The sequence below is a fragment of the Bactrocera dorsalis genome, chromosome 2, assembly GCF_023373825.1.
Source record: "Bactrocera dorsalis isolate Fly_Bdor chromosome 2, ASM2337382v1, whole genome shotgun sequence".
Classification (NCBI taxonomy): Eukaryota; Metazoa; Arthropoda; class Insecta; order Diptera; family Tephritidae; genus Bactrocera; species Bactrocera dorsalis.
The window spans coordinates 78,923,658-78,945,659 of NC_064304.1; the positions used below are offsets into that span (position 1 = coordinate 78,923,658).

Consider the following 22,002-nt stretch of genomic DNA (forward strand, 5'->3'; position numbering starts at 1 on the left):
ATAGATTATATCAAAAATATGTTTAGATTAATTTGTGAAGTTGAAACGATTTAATGAATATTAATCGTTATTTTCTAATGTCTAAATTTGACCAGCATAGTTGATATACATATTATCACTTATTGTTGGCGGATCAGGTCGTTGAGTCTCAGACTACCATTCAATAGGCCGATGCTTCCAACACCATCTTCAAATCAACTTAAATTGTTATAAGAAATATTTTCTAAAACCTTTACAGAAATTTCTGGCGCGGAGAATCGGTAATTCACAGGGTACTAAGGATGTAACTGTCATCTAATTCTTGTTATGTAATGTACTATATAATGTAATTAATGGGTACAAACAAGGTGATTCACGCTTCAATAATTTGGTATTAAACTACGCTATTCTCTATATATTATGCTATGTATTGTGCATTGTACGCAAGGTCATGACAAAACGGTGTTGTCTCTCACAATTTAAGTTATTGCGCTATCCAGTCGAATATGAGTTGTATAATCGTTAAGTTGTGTAGGTAAAAAGCGCTACAGTGTTTACCGTTTGGTGTTACTATAGCAGCAAAAGTTGATCCGCGTATCCACCCGTAACTACATATTGGATCACTGAATAGAATGAAATTATCAGTTTAATAAAATAAATTTAAAGTGCATTCACTGCAATAATTGTTACTAGCATTTGTGTTCATATACAGGTATACAGGCACTACATTTTTTTTATAGATTTCTTTATATATGTACATAAGTATGTATACAACGTTAAAACCGTTTTTATGCGACATACTTACATACATATATGTACTTATATGTACATTCATATTCGCTGAATATTTACTACTTTCATTTTGTGAATTTTTGTATTGCTGAACAGGTGTTGGTGTCTCCAACATGTATAAAAAATAAGTACTGTTGCAACAAAAGACTGCTAATTTTTAACTTCGACATACATATGTATGTATACGGCGTATTATTAAATACACAGTTATAAACACGATATCTCTAAAATCATCATTCGAAATGGCGCAGATTGCAACAAGTATGGCCAATGCCTTTAGTAATGAATCGGAGGTAAGTATAAGAATAAAAATTTAATATATTTAGATGTTTATAAATACACATGCATATATTATTTCCAGTATGAGAAAAACTAGTAGTTCCTTTTAACTTCTTCCTCTTGTTGTTGTTGTAGTGGCAGAGTTCTGCCGAGTTGACAGTCCTTGGCCGGATAAAAATCCGGGTCCGTTCCGGTTACGTAGACCCGACTGTCGTGGGAACGGAACTTCTTCCTCTTCTTTACTGGCGGTTATAGCCGTGTTAACAACAGCGCGCCAGTCGGTTCTTTTTTTCGCAAGGTGGCGCTAATTGAAGCTTCCAAGCGAGGCCAGGTCCTTCTCGAAATCAGATTTCATTATTATTTTTCCTTTCATCTTTCCTCTTTTATCTTCCCTTTTATATATTCTAATTTTTTTTTTAATATATATGTTTTATTTGCAATCTATGTATTTTAAAAATAATAAGAAAATGAGATAAAACCATAATCTGACTTATGTATATCATTGATATCCAGTGATATCAATAATAATATACAATATTCATATCGAATGTTCTTATTTCTAATGCTTATATTAACAAACTTAATACTAATATTTAATACCGTAATAATATATGTATGTTATTAAATATTTAGTACTTAATTCCTAAATGGGAAATCTAGAATATGTTGTCTTCTGAGTCTAGTAATTTCATTGCTGTCAGCTAATAACATGATTGCCAAAGGATTGTTGTGATAATTGATTCTGTGTAAATATGCTGTACTAAATCTTTTAATCTCAGCTTTAATAAAAGGCATATTAAGATCTGTGTGAATGGCTTTATTTGTTATAAATCAAGGGCCGTTTGTAATTAGTCTTAGGGTTTTTGACTGAAATCTTTGTAAAATTTCAACATTTTAGTATGGCTTTATATAATAGCAATTTATTTTCAAGATGTAACGGCGATTTATATCCGAGTAGCCAATACAGTTGTTTGATTTTTATTTTTAATTGCTTATTTTTAGCTTGTAACTACTTATGTGCTGTTTCCATGTTAACCGTTTGTCCAAATGTATGCCAAGGTACTTAACGCTATCACTTTTAGGTATAGCATTGCCATTTAGAAGCAAGGAAGGGCTATTACTTCGCCTTAATGTAAATAAAACATGCATTAATTTATTCACGTTTACTTTCATTCTCCAGCAATCTAACCAAGATTGTCTTATTCAATTCTTCTTGCACCAAATTAGTTGCTTCAACAGGAGACTGGCTTGACGTCAATAGAGTAGTGTCGTTAGCATACATACATACATACATAAGTATGTAGCAATTATGTATGTAGCATTTTCAGTTTCAGGTATGTCAGAGCTAAAAATGGTGTAAAGTACAGGACCAGGCACACTACCCTTTGGTACTCCAGCATTTATGTATCTTATATCAGACGTTTCGTCATTTATTTTAACATAAAATGACCTACCAGTTAAATAAGACTTAAGAATTAGATATACCTGAGAGGAGAATATGTTTTTTAATGTACATATGTATATAGTAGTCCATGATGCCAAACTGTATCAAATGCTTGCTGAAGGTCCAAAAATGCTGCTGAACAGTATTCCTTCCTTTCTAAAGTGTCAGTAATGTAGTTAACTACACGGAGACATTGATCGGGTGTACCGTGATAACGGCGAAACCCAAATTGATGTTTAGGTATTACCTTATTCTCCCTTAGTAGTGGCAATATTCTACGCAAAAATATTTTTTTAAATATTTTGGAGAATAAAGACAACAAACTGATTGGTCTATATGAAGTGATTTCGTTCTCAGCTTTACCTGGTTTGAGCACCTTCACAATTTCTGCACATTTCCACTGAGTAGGGAATTGGTTCAGCCTTAATATTGAATTATAGATAAGTGTAAGAAACATAATTCCTTTTTATACCCTGAACAGGGTATATTAAGTTTGTCACGAACTTTGTAACACCCAAAAGGAAGCGTCGGAGACCCTATAAAGTATATATACATATATATATATGATCAGTATGTTGAGCTGAGTCGATTTAGCCTTGTCCGTCTGTCTGTATCTCTATATATTGGGTTGTCAAAAAAGTCTTGCGGTATTTTCGCTAGTTGGCGCTGAAAGCGCGTAGTTCTAGTTTTATTCGTCGCATCGGGTCATGCTATACCTTTTTGGAAAGCTCATTTCACGCGCTAACACGTGTTTGTTTGATTGTCGTTTCTTTTAAGTCGTTCGTGAGTTATAGCGTCGCAAACATGGAGCAAAATAAAGAGAAAATACGGCATATTTTACAGTACGAGTACTACTACGATAAAGGCAAAAATGCATCTCAAGCCGCCAATAAAATTTGTGCAGTTTATGGACCCGATACAGTTTCCATTCCAACCGCACAACGATGGTTTCAACGTTTTCGTTCTGGTGTAGAGGTGGTCGAAAATGCGCCACGGTCCGGAAGGCCTGTCGTCGAAAATTGCGATGAAATCGCTGAATTGGTCGAAAGAGACCGGCATAGTAGCAGCCGTAGCATCGGTCAAGAGCTGGGCATGAGTCATCAATAAAAAAAAAATCAATAAAAATACCGCCAATATATACGAACAAGTCCCTCAGTTTTTAAGATATCGTTTTGAAATTTTGCAAATGTCATTTTCTCTTTAGGAAGCTGTTCATTTTTCGGAAATGCCGATATCGGACAACTGCCATACAAACTGAACGATCGGAATCAAGTTCTTGTATGGAAAACTTTCACATTTGAAAAGATATATTCACGAAATTTGGTACACATTATTTTTCAAGGCAATAATGTAATCTCCGAAGAAATTGTTCAGATCAGCTTACTATAGCATACAGCTGCCACACAAACTGAACGGTCGTAGTAAAAGGCTTGTATGGAAAACTTTCGCATTTGACAAGATACTTATATTCACGAAATTTGATATAGATTATTTTCTAAAGCAACAATGTAATTTCCGAAGAAATTGTTCAGATCGGTTAACTATAGCATATAGCTGCCATACAAACTGAATGATCGGAATCAAGTTCTTGTATGGAAAACTTTCACATTTGACAACATATGCACATATCTTCACGAAATTTGATATAAGTTATTGTTTATAGAAATAATGTAATATCGGAAGAAATTGTTCAGATCGGCTCACTATAGCATATAGTTGCCATACAAACCGAACGATCGGAATCAAGGGCTTGTATTGAAAACTTTCGCATTTGACGTGGTGTTTTTACGAAATTTGACATGGATTACTGCTTAAGGTAATAACATAATCTCCGAAAAAACTCTTCAGATCGGATTACTATAGCATATAGCTTCCATACAAACTTTTGTGGCTTTATTTAGAGTAGTTTTGTTAATTGGATTTCTACAGATTTGCCACTTTTTTCGTAAACGTCTTTTACTCTGAATTAATGATCTAATCCCTGCAGATACATGAATCAGTTTATGAGATGTAAATTTATTCCTTTTTTGGGGAGTGGCAGCAAAAGCTGCTTCGTGAATTAGGTTTGTAAAACATTCGCCTGCATCATCCAGTTCAAATTAAGATTTAATAGAAATGTTAAGTATTATATTTTGCGACATCCAATCTTGAAAAACTCCAATTTCACTTTTATTGCTTAAAGCAAAATATTTTCTTTGCTTAACATTAACTGAAGTGTTGTAACTTACTATGAGAGGCGAGTGATCAGAGCTAACAGCATCTAACAGTTGAGTTGGAATACCTTTGTATACAGCAAAATCTAGAATATCTTAATTAAAAAAACTAATTGACGCTGAAGACTAATTTGACATTATGCGTATATTATATACTTACTTACTATTTACTTGAATTCAAAAAAGTCTTTATTTTAATCGGTCTGTTTGTATGACAGCTATATACCATTTTTTTTTGGAGATTGTAATGCTGCTTTGGACAATAATATATAAGTTTCAGCCTAATTGTATGACAACTAAATGCAAATATATTCGGACGAACATGGTTAAATCGACTATGCTTTTCATGCTAATAAATACATATATGTTTGTAGAATATATAAGTATACAAAATCATCTTCTATAAGAGCGTACAGCTACTGGCGAACGCCAATGATATTGATATCTTTGGCCTCAACAACAGCACCGTTAATTCTGCTTTCTCCAGAATGGAAAAGGCAGCGAAGCAAAGGGTCTGGTGGTGAACGAGGCAAGACGAAATATCTCCTGTCATCAAACAAACAAGCAGCCAATTGAGAAGTAAAGTCACTCATTATTCCCGTCCTGCTATATGGTGCAGGGGCATGGACGATGACAACATCTGATGAGTCGAAGTTACGTGTTTTCGAGAGAAAAGTTCTGCGAAAGATTTATGGTCCTTTGCCCATTGGCCAGGGTTAAAAACGATTTTCGGCAAAACAACGAGTGCTCTAGAAACAAGTTAATTCTGTATTAACACATTTTTCACACATGTGTGAAAATTTATGTGTGAAATTTAAGTAACCAAGTTTATGCATTTTTAGACAGATGCTCGGTTGTACTGACGACTTTAATTTTATTGATTGCCATGAACATACTTAGCTCGGTCTAGCTAAGTTTGAACTGTAAGACGACCAGTTACTGGTACTCAGGTAGATTCCGATTCAAATGTAAATGGAATTGTGATACAGCAAAAATGAAATCACATTACTGAAAATTTACCTAATATTTACAATTATCCTATCGATTTCTTTTTATAAGATTGATTTTTCTACAGATGAAAGCCATGGATGCTAACCGGTATGCGACTAAGAAAACAATCGCTCAAGGTATGCTGGATATCGCCCTTCTCACCGCCAATGCCTCCCAATTGAAATATATACTTCAAGTTGGGGACCAACATCAGTTTTATAAACTAATGCTGATAATGATAAGCCTTTCGATAATATTACAGGTAAATAAATATCTATATTAAATTCCTTCTTACTAATTATCTTTCTTGGACAAACTACTCATTTAATAACATTGCAAGTACAGGTTTTATCCGGAGTCTTAAGCCTTAGCTTGAGTCTAATGCGAGATTGTAGAATGCATAAGCCTGAATATTATCAGTCAGCAAATGTTATAAATCATATTCGCACAGGATTCGCCTTTTTTACTGCTACCATAAATTTGTTCATTTCGGCTTTTGACACGCGTCTGCCACTTCTCATCGGAGGCCAAGTAGAAGAACAAAAATAATAAGAATAATCATTTAGTATGTTCGTAAACTTATGTATAAAATGTTGATAAGTGTGCTAGTGAGCGGACTCTATGAATGTAATGATTTGCAAAACATAATCCTGGAGAGCACTTGTTTCTTGCTTTAAAAAGTTATATATAATAAATTATGGCATCAGATCAAATACCATAAAGTTGTATGAAAATGGTAACTATTAAAAAATTTACGATTGCTAATTAATTCAAACTAAGAATTTATCAATAGTAAGAATAGAATATTAAATGTTGGCTATTCTATAATATTATTCGAGAATTGTTAAAAGTATGAGATAATGTTAAATATGTATTTTGCGGTCAATAGTCTTGTTTCCCTTTGTTTCATGGTTATTTAGTACATAATATACATATATACATATTTATATGCCTATGTATAATGTATAGGATATGTACATTTGTATACGCAGTGGCGTAGCTACAACTTCGGGCGCCCGGGGCCAAGGATGTTCTGCCGCCCCCTTTATCTACCTACCTATAAGTTTCATGAGGTGGTTCGAACAAAAGTGAATTTTTACAAAATATCTTCGATATTAAGTATATAAAATTTAGGAACCAGAAGTCACGCAAATTCTTAAGTTCCAAAATTCTGCTGATGACTTGGATAACGAAGATTTATACAGAGACATCCAAGACGTCCTACTTTTATTAAAGAGAGTGAAGAAAACCGAAGACCAAATTGGATTTTCGCCAGAAAAAGTTTTATTATACATTTCTTCAATTTCTTCAGATTATTACATTGTGAGTGTATAACTCTTTATATTTTATTATAAATTTTGTAAAAAAATTTGTTGAAATATTTTTCTGAATAATAAAAAACAGCGAAGATCGTTTTTCCGCCCCCAAGACGTTGCGCCCGGTGCGACGGCCCCCTTCGCTCCCCACCTAGCTACGCCACTGTGTATACGGAAGTATTAAAATTATATTGAAGCCTGACTGCAATTTGAATTATTAAATTTCAAATTATATTTTCCACAGCTCTTGGTTGGAATACTTTTTGTTGTTATTGGTAGTCTAAATATCAATCGCCAAAAGGATCAAGCGGCCGCTGTGATCATAAATGATATTATTCTCGTTATTATATTTGTCATTTCTGTAATAAATGTTATAATATCAGGATTTGGCATCGAATACTCTTCCCGACCTCTTACACTCTTAGAACAGCAGGCTAATAATTTACCATAAAATCCATCAGCATATTCAATAGAGACCTGCCCGTGTAAGTAAAAATTAATTTAGTTTTGAACGCAAATATGTTATATAAAAGCTTTGCTTTGAATCAATTTTAATTTGAATAATAAATAAATATACTACGGATAGAAAATACAGATTCTGTAAAAATTCAATAATGGAGTAAATGAAAGTATAACTTTAAGGGGTTGGGTGAGGCGTTAAATTTTAAAAATATCGAAAATTTGCATAATTTGATATATCTTATAAGAAGAGAAGTGTGTGATCAGGTTATAAAGAACATATCGTCAGGTAAAATGCAAAATAACGTATCATCAAAAAATTCAAAATTGAGTTTTTTATTGATTGCGATTCACCATATAATATTACACCCTCGACAGTCGGGTCTACGTAACCGGAATGGACCCGGATTTTTATCCGGCCAAGGACTGTCAACTCGACAAAATTCTGCCGCTACAACAACAACAACAACACATACATACATATTTACACTCTAAGCTTCTGCAATCAGAAATACCCCAAGTTATATTGAACATTCAAAAAAAAAGTATCATCAAGTGCTTGATTTCGTTAAACAAAATAACGTATCATAACTCATGTAAAAATAACAGAGTATGCACCCATACCACCTCTTTGACCAGCCCTTAAAGCACTGTTAATGATTTCAAGGCTCTGCGCTCACTTCTCTGAAGGAGGCTGTATGCGTAGCAGTAAATCTAGTGTTACCTTAATGGCAGAAATCTCGGTCTGAAAGACACTGGAAGTCTAAAACTGAAGTTGATATAGAACTCCTAACAATAGACCCCTCCACCAACCATCGCCCCATCCTTAAATACGCTCATTGCCTCTCTTCTCTAACGGCTTTTTCCCACCCACAACTCCTTCACCGGTATATGGGTAGAGAAGGAGCCGCCAGACTTCGGTTTAGCGATCCAAGTGATCCGGTATGAAGTCAAGGAGAGTGAGGATTTGCGAGAATTTAGACCCATGTTTTTTAGAAATTCAGCAGCCTAATCTTTTGCACCCACAATGTTTAACGATAAGCAAGAAGAAATGGCAACATCTGCAGGCCCTAAAAGCTTTGATTCCAGCAGACTGTCATTACATTAAATATAATCTTCTTTTGAATAATTAACTTTTTAATAAAAAATATTTTTTTTTTTTTTTTTTTTTTTGTTTCAATATCTTTTTTATTTATTGAATCTGCTTTTTGTTTTGAAAGCCTAACAATAAGTAATAAAATCTTAAACCTATTTAAAAACTAGACACGCTCAAGCAAATGATTGAGCTGTTTTGGTGATGCGCTGCTCCTCAGTACGCGGGCATATCTCTTCTTTTAAGGCGTGTTTGATTGCAGGAATGTACCAAAGCATTAGCCAAAGGGTTTGGGTGATCACGGAGTTTACATATATATTTAATTCTGATGTCTTCTACTTCTTTCCTTACCATAGAAATACCAAGGTCTTTATGGATATTCTCATTACGCATGTACCATGGTGAACACGTGATTGATCTAAGCATTTTTGATTGGAACCTTTGTATTATGTCTATATTAGTTGCACAGGTCGTACCCCACAGTTGAATGCCATACATCCAAATCGGCTTTATGACCGCATTATATAAAAGCACTTTGTTGTCTAGGTTAAGTTTGGAGTTTTTATTTAATAGCCAATTTAAATTTGCAGCTCTTATCTTCATGCAAGTTATTTTACTAGATATATGTTTTTTCCACGTAAGTCTTCTATCTAGGTGAATACCAAGATAGGTTACTTCATTCGCTTGGGGTACTAAAATATTGTTAATTTTTATTGCCGGACACATTTTTGGTCTAAGCGAAAATGTAACATGCTTACACTTTTGTTCATTTACCTTTATACGCCAGTTAGCTAGCCATTCTTCGACAAACTTTAAGTGCTCGGCTAATATTCTTGATGCTATTATGTGGCATTTGTTACGGCTCACTATAGCTGTGTCGTCCGCAAAAGTAGAAGTTAATACATTGTTAGCTGTTGGAAGATCTGCTGTATATATGATGTATAGTGTTGGGCCTAGAACACTGCCCTGGGGTACACCAGCCCTTATCTGTCTTTCATCAGATATGAAATCTCCCACTTTTACCATAAATTTTCTATTTTTTAAATACGATTCCAATGTTTTATATAACTTTGAAGGTAGAATATTTTTAATCTTGTATAAATCTTGTATAATCTTTTTAGTAGTTATGTTACATTAATAATAAAAGTAACATGAAATATGAAAAAATTGCTAATTTTTTATTTAAAATTAAAAAAAAATTAATATTCAAATTTTTAATTTTTATTCAAATTTAGATTGATCATACGTTATTTTGTTTCATAAATGAAAATTTAAAATAACGAAGGCACCTAATATAAAAATTGCTTTATTTTTTCTTTATTTTTATATCAATATATTTATAGTTTCATGTTAATTGAGATTTGAAAAATGTGTTTCAATATCTCAAGTGGTTTTCTTTTTATACGGGTTTTTGCTTCTGTAAACCTAGGAAAAGTGATGTTACGTTATTTTTTATTTGAGCGGACGATATAAATAACGGCTGTGCATTTCTCTCATTAACCCTTTCATGCCCGAATTAAAGTGGGCGAAGCTAAAACATTTTTTAGGACAGATATGTGTTACTCTTAACTCAAGTATGAAGTGATTAAAATTTCAAAGTCCTGAATGTCCTGGTTCGTTAATTACAGGATGTCGCCTATAGACAACAGCACTTTTACAAAATTATTTTAAACAAACTTAATAATTTTCCAATTATTTATTTTTATTTTCAATAACTATATTATGTTTATTTATTCATGTTCTTCCCTTGGTTTATTAATAAAACAGCTATTTTAATCTTTTTAAGCACTTTTCGCGTAAACCCCTTTTTTCGCGATCTTGACAATTCGCGATCTTGACAGTTTCACTCCACGAAAAACGCCTACTGAATGAACCCTTGCATAGCTTACGATAGAACAATTCACTGTAAGCTTACACAATAAACCAGACTACATAATACAAAAAACCACGCGTCAAAAAAACTGATATAACGGGACTTAGAAGCATATATGTAAATGTTGCATATATGCAACATCGGGCATGAGAGGGTTAAATACTTTTATAGACAAACATTTTAAGGTGAAATTACCATATAATTAGTATACCCTGAATGAGATTTTAAAATTAAATCATACTTCCTTTAATCGGTATCCATTCTGGAATTGTGCAAATTTCTTGCCGCCGACGTAAATATACAACAATTATGTAAATACACAACAAAATATTTTTTTTTATAGAAAATAAATACCCTATAATATAATCGTTTTCAGAATACCAGTAAGAAAACTTGAAATTATTAAGCCCCATATATATTATGATGTAACCATTGCAAACAATAAGTAATTAATTTGTACACGCATACATAGATCTGTATGTAAAATATATAATGTTGTTTTTGTTCTATTTCTTGGTACAGGTAATTGCTGGGAGTTTACTGGTTGTTTTGTCAGTTATCGGGATACACAAAACTAAATATCAACGCTCGCTTGCAGAGACACTAAATCACATTGTGAATGGAGTAATTTTCGCATCAGTTTTTTGCGATATCATAAAAATGAGTTTTGGTCTTGATCTCGCGATTCCCATGGTCGGAAAAGTTGACAAATTAAAACAATAGTTCATTGTGCATTGATAAATTTAATTGGTAGTTCATTTATGTATTATTAGTTCTATTCAAATATATAAAGTTGTACTTCTAATACGAAAATCTTGTTTGTAAGTATTCATAAATAGTTAAATTTTTTTACCCGTTTTTATTCGTTATTGGATCCATATTGTCAAAATCAGCTGTTTTATTTGGTTTTCATGATTCAAAGATACATTTTTCAAAGATTTCAACCAATGGACGTCTGTTTTCGTTTCGATTCGTAACTGTTTACGAAAAGATTGTAAATAACACAAAATTATAAGAATAAAAAAAAAATCATAAAAAAAAAGCAAATTCGAAAATCAATTGCACTGCAGGGTAATCAAACTGCTGCAGTCAATAACATTTCGACCGAGCTACTCAAAGTGATGCCAAAAAGAAAGAAGTAGTAATATATTATTTCATATGTAGCTATTATATGAAATGTAGTGGGATGGAATCTTGTCACGTTTGAAAAATTGTTATTATGCTTCTTGTCCAAACAGAAAATATATACATATGCACATACATACATACTTATACATTTCTATCACATAGATATTTGCCTCGAAGGACGAGTTTCCGATTATCATTTTCTTGGCAATGGCTACATATCCTATAAAATTACGGTCGCAAATATTCATAACTCCAATAAGTTGAATTTCTTACATCTGAAATCCTTATGAATGCTCTATTGGAAACTGACAAGCACCACAGCAGCAAATATTGTCAATTTAAAGAAGAAGAACTGATAGTTAATGCTTCATTCATGAATTTAAAAAAAATTAATCATGAAATTTTACTTACATTCAAAGATAAAAGAGCATCGGACATCGAACCCTTTTATTATTATCAAAATAATAAAGGATAAAGAACTGCTAATTTAAATGTGGAGTGTTTTGACTTAATTCGACAACCGATTTTTTAATTTTTAACTTGTACTAAAAAATGTTTTCCTCTGTTTAATTAAACATGTTTATTACAAACAGAAACCTAATTGTTATTTTTATATGAAACATAATAAAGAGTACCAAAGAATATTTATATTGTCTTTGGTAAAAGACTGCAAATTATTACCTTTTAATTAATATCAAATAAAAATTCGAATATATTGGTATCTTTGAATGTTCTTTAACATTTTTCTGTACAACGACATAAATTAAAAAGCGTTTTTATAAATAAAATATTTCTGTATTTACTCCTTTTTATTGACTACAAGGATAAAGAATTCCTTGTAAATTGAAGTAATTATTTTTCGTTGCTTAATCATATATTTTTTAGCAATATAATGGGTTACAAAAAGAAACTAAACATTTGTGATTTAGCAGTTTTCGTTGAAGTTGTACATATGGTAACACTAAATACTGTTGCAACACTGTGTCATAATGAACTGCAATGAATTGTCTTAACCTCACAAATCGCGATAGAAGTAAAGAAGAGAAAAGAAAGTGGGTGCAAGAATCGAAAAATCGCGTTGGTGCATATCAGACAATTTAGTGAAAATAGCAAAAAAGTTATTGAAATTTAAAATTTGAGATTCCGATCCCTTTGAAGTAATCAGTCCAATATCATATCAATTAAAACGTCCAAAATTTACGTAGTGTAGATTAACAGCAAGTGGAACTCCAAAGCAAATGAACAACAGACCCTGCTGAAGGAAATTCCATGAAACTTAAGAATACAGAATAAATAAATTAACAATTTTGCACTTGTTAGCGAAAAATTACTTAATTGAATCATAGTGTTATGTTTGTTAACTAAGTGGTCATATAATGTTTCCAAGGAACCAAGTGGGCTGCATGTTATTAATAACTTTTTTTGATGAACGGGGAGCAAGGGTGAATTCGGAAATGTGTTATTTTACAAAACATTGCTGATTACAGTTGATATCACTGTTTGGAATTTTGCAGTTTGTTAAACAGCAGTCGCTTAAGACTTTCCAAACCAATGTTTTCATAGATTTTAAATTGTCCAAAGTTAGCAAAGGTATTTGTGCGGCTTGCTAATTTGTGCCTAGTAATATTATGGTAGTTTTAATCTTTTGTTAAAAATAACCCTGTTATAATCTTCGCTTGTTCATATCCTGTTTTTTGTTATATGAGCGCAATATCAAAAATTGTACGTTAATTAATACAAAACCAGAAGCCAACAAATAAGTAAATATTTACACCCGTCCGCACCTACCTATCCCTCTTGCTACTGGATTTTTCAAAAAACTAAAGGAGCGGAAAACATTAAAAAATACGTAAAAGTAAGTTTCACATTTCAACACATCAAATTAATACATATATATGCATTTATATACATTATGATCAGCTGTCTGTCCGTCTGTGTATATGCCAAATAGTCATTCACTTTTTAAGATTTTGATTCGATTTCGAGGTTAAGGTGGATATGTACGGATAGAAGAGGTTCTCCTTCTGCCTCCGACTTATGAATTTTTGCATTTAAAGTTCAAAAATTCAACTCTTTAAAAAGCTTGTTCCTTTGATTTATAATGAATTTTACTCATAGTATATTTTTAATTTTTATTTCCACTAACACTTTACTAATTCGGTTCAACAAATTTTTTTTGTATTAAAAAGTGCAAAAATCACTTCAATTCCATATTTAACATTCCTTGAAATCCATTTATTCATACAATAAGAAAATGGTTGTAAGCAAGCAAAAAATAAGGTTTATCATACTTTGTAAACAAATAAAGATTAATTAAAAAGAAAGATTATATCGTCAATACAAAATTCATTATCGTGTGTTGAGTAACGAAACAGTCTTTAAGAATTTTCTTTGCCTTGATAATCCCCGTTTTGGCCCCACCAGGGCTATTTTTTTGAACTGCGAAAAACCTGAGTACGCTCAGCTGTTGGCCCGATTTTTTTTTAAGCGCAGCCGAAGGCCAAGTAGTTACAAAGAAACAGCTATTGATAACTGAACATACATAATTTACATAAAATGAATAATTACTACCGAAATTGCAGATAGTTTTGACTGAGTATATTTAGTTTTTTTGTGTAGGTAGTTTTTTTGGATTGCTGTTAATTTTTTGTAAGAACGATATTTCATAATTTATAAATGATTTGAATTTTTTTTTTACTGAAATATGGAGTGAAATGTATGAGGAAAATGTTTAAACTTTTGGCGCTCACAGTATAATATGTTACATTGAAAAATTGATCATAATCAAATACATATGTATATGTATATACAAATACAATGCCGATTGCATTGTAGTGCAATTCAGAAAGTCGTATTTTCATTATTTTATTATTTTTTCAGAAATAATTGTCACGTATTCGATGTAATATCTACAACAACTCATTATGGAAAAATTTTGGATTATCGTACACTGCTACGAAATCCTCCCTCGATATCGAGCTATACTACGATTTGCACATACATCATAAAGTAAAATTAAGTTTACTTTTGAATATAACGATACATGCAACTAGTTTTTGTAAAATCTCTTTTTATGGTAAGTGATCTTATAACAACTGAACAGGGTATTTTAAGTTTTTAACACCAGAGAGAAAACGCCAGAGATCCTCTAAAATGTAAAAAGTGATTAATTTCGAGGTTCTCTAAATTTTTTTTTAAGAAAAAACTTAGAAACTTTGAATTTAATGAAAAAATGAAAAATAATCATTCAAAAGAATATTCTTTGGCATTTATTTTAAAGATTATTTCTTCCAAATATTGTATGCGGCTACCTCTCAGATTGTCGTTCGCATTTCAACTGGTAACTGGCGAATGACATGTGTGATGTTTTGCTCCAAGGCCTGAATTGTAGCGGGATTGTTCGCATAGACTTTAGATTTTACATATCCCCACAGGAAAAAGCTTAAAGCTGTGATATCATACGATCTTGGTGGCCAATCGACCGACCCAAAACTTGAAATGATCTGCTCGCCGAAGTGTTTTCTCAATTAATCCATTGATTGATGCAATGCGTGGGAAGTGGCGCCGTCTTGTTGAAACCAAATGTTGGCGAAATCACGAGCTCCAATTTAAGGCATTAAATAGTATCATGTTAACATGGTGCGATAGCTGTCGTTGATCATTGACAATTACGTTCTCACCGGCATTATTTTTGAAGAAATATAGACCGATGATTCCTCGGCCCACAAACCACACCACACCGTTGTTTTATCTAGATGAAATGACAGTTCTTTAATCTCTTCAAGTTGCTCTTCGTCCCAAATGCGATAATTTTTGACAATTTTGTTGTTTACATACCTATTGAGCCAAAACTGGGCCTCATCGTTGAAAAAAAAATTCCTCGAAAAAGTAAGATCTTCTTTGAACTTTTCAAGAGACTATAGAGCGAAGCGAACGTCGAGCGGCTTTAGTTCTTGCACAACGTAAATAGCGACAAGCCGAGTTACTGCGAACGAATTGGTCTTCGTGTACACTCTCAGCTACGGCTGCTATATTTTCTTCACTGCGTGCTGGTCGTGATCATTCGGTCGTATATTATCCAATAATGAATGCTGGGTCTCAGGATTGGTAATGGTGTTCTGAATAGTACGCTTAGTAGGCCGATTGTTTTGATCATAAGTTGAGTGAAGCGAGCGAAACACATTCTTTAAAGAACGTAAATTTTCGTAAAAAAGCTGAACGGTTTGAACATGGCAGCTTGACACGTCTCACGTGTGATCTGTCAAAAAAAACCATTGAAAAAATGTATAATTTGAATAAGCAAAAATAAAAAAAGCAAACACATATTCAACAAAAACGCAAAAGCAAAATAAAGAATCAACAAAACAAAAAAAGTACCTCTACTTGGATCAACCGTTATAAGAAAATCATGATATCGATCTGACTTTTTGCATAGAAGAAACTGCTAATTTTTCGGAACCGCCGATATCGATATAGCTGTCATACAAGCTGTACGATCAACACAATCAAATGTCCTTTGTCAAGGCAACAAGCAAGACGTGATTCAGATAGTTATACCGCTATAGCTACTAGCTCTCATACAAACTGATATATCAAAATCTAGTTCTTTTGTATATGATATATCTTCACGAAATTGGATTATTGTCCAAGGGAACTGTGCAATCTTCGAAGATGATGGTATAATAGCTTCGATGCAATCGAAGTTAACGCAGTTTTCTTCTATAAACTTTTTTGTACCAGAAAATCGTCTAAGTATTAATAGAGTTTTTAAATCCATTTATAAGTGAGCCCATATATTACTTTAGGAATAAAAGTTAATTAACACATCAACATAAATCCATTGTTTTTTATGTGTTATACCACGTTTTACCCCATACGAAATTATTTTAATTTTTCTGAATCTGAAATTTCATGTTATAGACGTATTAAAAATGGTTGAGCGATACTAGTTAACACAATAAAACTCTTATTTACCAACAAATCAAATAGTTTCTTTACACTCCATGCATATTGCTGTATTCTCTTTGATAGTTATAAAGTGAATATGATTCAATTATATGTGCAATGATGTGAGCAATTTTGTCTCGAATGTGTCTACCGTCTGTTCAACATTCTTTCAAAATATGTAAATTTTTGATATTAATATCTACATATGTATGTATGTAGGATTCTTTCATTTATTTATGGTGTGGAAAACTTTTGTAAGCTTTAAGTTATATTGTGCATAAGAATTTTTCACTACAGCACATTTATTTGTTCTGCGATGCGCACAAAATATGGTTTTTTAAGCTTCTGAAAACGGTATGCTTAAAGTACGATACATGCATTTTTATAGTTGTCATATACTATGTAATAGACTGTACACATAAAAGCTAATAAAAGCCACAAAATATTGACTGTTGTGCTATTCTGAAAACATCTACGATTAAATACGTTCCAAATCTTATATAAAACTAGGTCGAGCGGATGCTTAAGTTAATATCAGTTTTAGATTCGACACCGGAAAAGGTCGTAAAATCAAAAAAACTTAAAACTACCAGGAGCTTATATAACCATTAAGCTGTCAAATCTAAACTCTATCGAAACTGTCATCATAAAAGGTGTTTTATGTTAATAACAAAATATTGTAAATACCATTATTTTAATCACAGACTGTCAATACGGATACATTTCGCAAACTTTTTCAACCTCTACTACATCAATAACACTTCTCTGTGCTTCACATTCTTTTGAAACAAGAAATTTTTTCAAAGAATGTTAATAACCACTATAACTGCATCACGAAACAAACCACAATTATCTAAGAGAAATTTTGTGATTCTGTAATATTAAAATATTATTTGGCTGCGTTAGCAGCTAAACTAAAATTAATTCAGATGTTAATTCCATTCAATACCTGCGGGACTACAAGGACGTGAAGTTACGAGAACGCAAAGTAAATAGCAAAAATGAGGTTAAGGCTGCTCTTTAGGAAATATGGGCAAATATATTTTCAGAACTTACACAAAATATGGTGCATTTTATGCATAAAACACTACAAACAAAGATAGAAATAAAAAATTTACATACAAAGTAGTAATTTTCCTTATATAGTATTTAATATTCATAATATATATGAACCCAACTGTAATAACCACATACATTCATATATGTACAAAGCTTACTTTTCCTTGCTTCACACAAAAATGTTCCAAGCTCTACACTATTGCTTTTATGCGAAGACAGTGAGAATGAAGAAACTTGAACCGTTTCAGGCAAGACTGGTAAGGAGGGGGAGTGCCACATAATTTATTTTGGTATATTGCTGGTTGATTCGGAAGAGAAGGACGATGAGATCTAAGATGCCTTCTCTGAACGCTTGGAGTGCTCTTACGAGAGCTGCCCCTCCACGATGTGAAAATCGTGCTTGCCGACTATAATGCCACGTTTCCATGAAAAAACATCCACAAATGGGTTGAGGCTGATCGGTTTCACGGAGGCCTGAAATATGGTTATCTCTAGTACTAGAATCATATAAAAATTCATCAAGCTACCTGGCTGTCTCTGTATCGAAAAGTCGAAAACCAGATCGAGATACGTCTCCAATGTTTTAGGCGTGCGCACATCTTTTTGCAGCCAAGATAAGCAAACGTCTCTATGCAGTAAAAAATGCACATCAACAAACACAAGGAAGGTTCGACGTCGAGCTGCAATCACAACAGACAGCCGAACGATTTTCTACTCGACTTGCACTCCTGCTATCTGAGAGCACTCGTCAGGGAGTGGGACAGCACTTCAAGCTCCTTAAAATATATCGCAATTTGTTTTCAGACTTTGTCATCGCTGTATGTGTATAGTTGGTTGCTGATAATTGCTTTAGTTTGATTCTTCAGACATCATAATTAGTAGAAGTCACGAACTACTTTTTGTTGGAAGCGTTTTAAAGGGGTTGAAAATTTTAAACACGCATGCATGCTTAAATTATCGAACTTTATTTTAAACATATTTTATAAAAAGCGATCCTTCCTCTTTCCAATAAGGTGGCGTGCTTTATGTATTGTGTTTAACCCTTTCAGCCCCGAAGTTGCTTATAAGCAACTTCTATCTATGTTTGACATCGTTTAAAAAGTCAAATACACAAAAACTTCTTTAAAATACACATCTTATAGATCAACTTCATGATCATGATTAACCCTTTTAGCCCCAAAGTTGCTTATAAGCAACTTCTATATATGTTTGACATCGTTTAAAAAGTCCTTTGGTGCTGAAAAGGTTAATATTGTGACAAACATCGATACGAGAACAAAATCGAATCGATAAATTTCCATAATAAACTAGACAACGAGATATAGTTGCCAGAATGTTCGAGTAGCAATGGTTAGCTAACAATCTACTAACAGACACTAACGAAGTTTTATGGAGCTATTCTGTACTGTGATATAGTCACAAGTTTCTAAAATTGAGATTTTCAATTAGAGACAATTTTTGTGACTGGAGACAATTTTGCAATTCTGTATGTGACAGTCACAAAAAGCTCTCAATTGAAAAAGAACAGGTTTAATTAGCTATTCTTCTTCCTTACTGGCGTAGAAAACTCTTACGCGGTTATAGCCGAGTCAACAACAGCGCGCCAGTCGTTTCTTCTTTTGGCACGGTGGCGCCAATTGGAAATTTCAAGCGAAGCCAAGTCCTTTCAACGGATTGGAGGTCTTCCGCTGCATCCCCCGACGGGTACTGCGTCGAATACTTGCAGAGCTGGAGTGTTTTTTGTTCATTCGGACAACATGACCTAGCCAGCGTAGCCGCTGTCTTTTAATTCGCTGAACTATGTCAATGTCGTTGTATATCTCATACAGCTCATCGTGGCCAATGCGCAAAGGAACATAAATCTTCCGCATAATCCTTCTCAAGAAAACTCGTAACGTTGACTCTTTAGTTGTTGCCATCCTCCATGTCTCTGCACCATATAGCATAATAATGAATGACTTATAGAGTTCGGTCTTTGGGCGGCGAGAGAGGACTTTACTTCTCAATTGCCTACTTAGTCCGAAGTAGCACCTGTTGATGCTGGTTCCAAAATGGACGAAATTATTTACGACTTTGAAGGTCTGACTGTCAACTGTGACATGGGTGCCTAGCAGAGAACGGCATCGGTTGAATGAAAAACATTCGTACGCGCTCAACAGCCGAATAATCACACTGTTCGGATCAGCCGATCAAACTTGCATGCGCTCACATTTTCGTTGTTGATTTTAAATTCACTCGGGTGTGTGCGATTTTTTGTTTCACTCCGAGTTTGTTCGGCTCGTGTTCAATATAATGATTTCGGACGCTTGCTCATTCGGTTCAACAATCATTGTTTTGAACAAGAACAACACTCAACTCGCAAAAATCAACTCGTATGATTTTACTCAGGCGCCCAGCAAGCGGCACTTTTTCTGCACAGATGAAATGTGAGAAGAACGAAAACAAAAACAAAAACAAGCTACAACAACAAGCTGCAGTTCGTAGAACGCATGGGGCTTGCAAAGAAATTGTTACTGTACATGCAGTCGTAACGCTCACATCGTGTCGTCTTGTCGCTAATAGTTTACTCATAATCGATCAACTCAAATTGAACCGAGTGATGCTTTCGTCAACACGCACATTTTATTGAACGCTGACTTTTGTTCAGTGAGTTGAATTGAGTGAGAAATTTTGAACCGAAGACTCAAGATCCTCGGAATGATGTGTACGGCAAAATTAGTTGATTTTTACTCATCACTCTGTTTTTTTCAGTGAGTTGGGTTGAATGAAAAAGTTCGCGTATGAGTAAATCAAGAAAATAGTGATTTTTGCAGTTCTCTGGTGCCTAGTCACTAGTGCGACAACTGTTTGTTTGATAATAAGTGAAATTTCGTCTTGCCATCGTTCACCACCAGACCCATTTGCTTCGCTGCCTTATCCATTCTGGAGAAAGCAGAACTGACGGCGCGCGCGGTTGTTAAGGACAATGGTATCAATATCATCAGCATACGCCAGCAGTTGTAGACTCTTGTAGAAGATTGTACCTACCCGGAAAGGTTCTGCAGGTCGAATTATTTTCTCCAGAAGTAGGTTGAAGAAGTCACACGAAAAAGGGTCGCCTAGTCTGAAAGCTCGTTTGGTAGCGAATGGCTCGGAGAGGTCCTTTCCGATCCTGACGGAGCTTTTGCCGCCGTGTTTGAATAGCTCTGCTTCTTAAGAAGGGTAGTTGCTATTCGAACTTCTCCATGGAATCGGTTTCGCTTTCTCCTGGCGTTATGCTTACACTGCCTTTCAGCAGGCTGGAGTAGTGTTCCCTCCATAATTTTAGTATGCTCTGAGCATCGGTTTCTATGTCACATTCTTGGGTTCTACAAGAGTATGCTCCGCTCTTGAAACTTTATGTTAGGATTTTCGAGCATTAGCCTTGTCGGCCAGCTTGTCAAGTTCTTCCTACTCACGCATTTCGGCCTATCTCTTTTTCTGTCTGCAAATGTGGCTCGCTTCCCTCTTCAACTCTCGGTATCTATCCCATCAAGTACCTGTTGTGGTCGATTGTAACGTTGCAATGTAGGTAGTACGTTTTCTCTCCGCTGCGACACGGCACTCCTCGTCTTACCAGCTGTTCTTTTGTCTGTTTGTTGCAGCTGTTCCGTACAGCTTAAAATGCCGCCCCAAAGTTCCCTTATAACGAGTTGTTGACGATTGCTCTCAGAGAGAATACAAGGCGAGTAAAAAATCGTTCGGTTATCTGTTGTGATTGCAACTTCTCGAAGTCGAACCTTCCTTGTGTTTGTTGACGTAGTTGCACCAAAGATACCCAAGCACGATTTATCGTGGCGGGGGCAGCTCTAATAGGAGCACTCCAAGCGCTTATAGAAGGAATATTGGGTCACATCGTCCTTCTGTTTCGTCGGGGCGTGGGCGCAAATCAGTGATATGTTGAAGGACCTCGCTTTGATACGGATTGTGGCTAGACGTTTATACACCGGGGTGAATGATAGTACTCCGCGACGGAGTCTCTCTCCCTCTACGAATCCCACACCAAACTTGCGCTCCTTTATATGGCCACTGTAGTAATTGCCACAAGGATCTACTCGCCTCAGTCCTTGTCCCGTCCATCGCATTTCTTGAACGACGGTGATGTTAGCCTTTATTTTCACGAGGACATCAATCAGACAGCGACACCTTCCCAAATTAAGGGACCAGACATTCTAGGTGCATGCCCTCAAATCGCAATCCTTCTTTTGTTTGCCATTGTCGTCATCAAAAGGCAGTTGGTAATTTTACATTGATGGCGTTTATTACGTGGCGGGTCCCAAACCCAGCGCACAACCCTGTGTAGGGGATGTTTCGCCTTCAAACGGATGTTCTTAGGCTACCCAGAGGATACTTGGTCAAAGACCGGAAGTCGTGAGCTGCTTGAGCAATATGTAAAGGAATCGTTTCTGGCC

General features: G+C 34.4%; 2 protein-coding genes across 5 annotated transcripts in view; both read left to right on the forward strand.

Annotated features, from left to right (window-relative positions):
* Nucleotides 1-112: 112 nt before the first annotated feature.
* LOC105232106 (ninjurin-A) lies at nucleotides 113-11,251 on the forward strand. Of its 3 annotated transcripts, XM_049448822.1 has the most exons (5): nucleotides 113-691; nucleotides 868-1,064; nucleotides 5,783-5,959; nucleotides 7,258-7,498; nucleotides 10,961-11,251. In XM_049448822.1, exons 2-4 carry the CDS (start codon nucleotides 1,014-1,016, stop codon nucleotides 7,462-7,464), a joined length of 435 nt encoding a protein of 144 aa, XP_049304779.1. In that variant the 5' UTR covers nucleotides 113-691; nucleotides 868-1,013; the 3' UTR covers nucleotides 7,465-7,498; nucleotides 10,961-11,251. The 3 variants fall into 3 exon arrangements, with proteins under 3 accessions (XP_049304779.1, XP_011212024.2, XP_011212017.1); XM_011213722.4 differs by lacking the exon at nucleotides 7,258-7,498; XM_011213715.4 differs by lacking the exons at nucleotides 7,258-7,498; nucleotides 10,961-11,251 and adding an exon at nucleotides 6,043-6,345.
* A 1,334-nt stretch (nucleotides 11,252-12,585) lies between these two features.
* The window catches only part of LOC105232091 (axin), a 47,390-nt gene continuing 37,973 nt past the window's right edge, over nucleotides 12,586-22,002 (forward strand). For both annotated transcript variants that reach the window (XM_011213697.4, XM_011213705.4), the window contains exons 1-2: nucleotides 12,586-13,421; nucleotides 14,447-14,642. The gene's annotated coding sequence lies outside the window, so the exon portion shown is untranslated. The remainder of the gene's footprint in view (nucleotides 13,422-14,446; nucleotides 14,643-22,002) is intronic.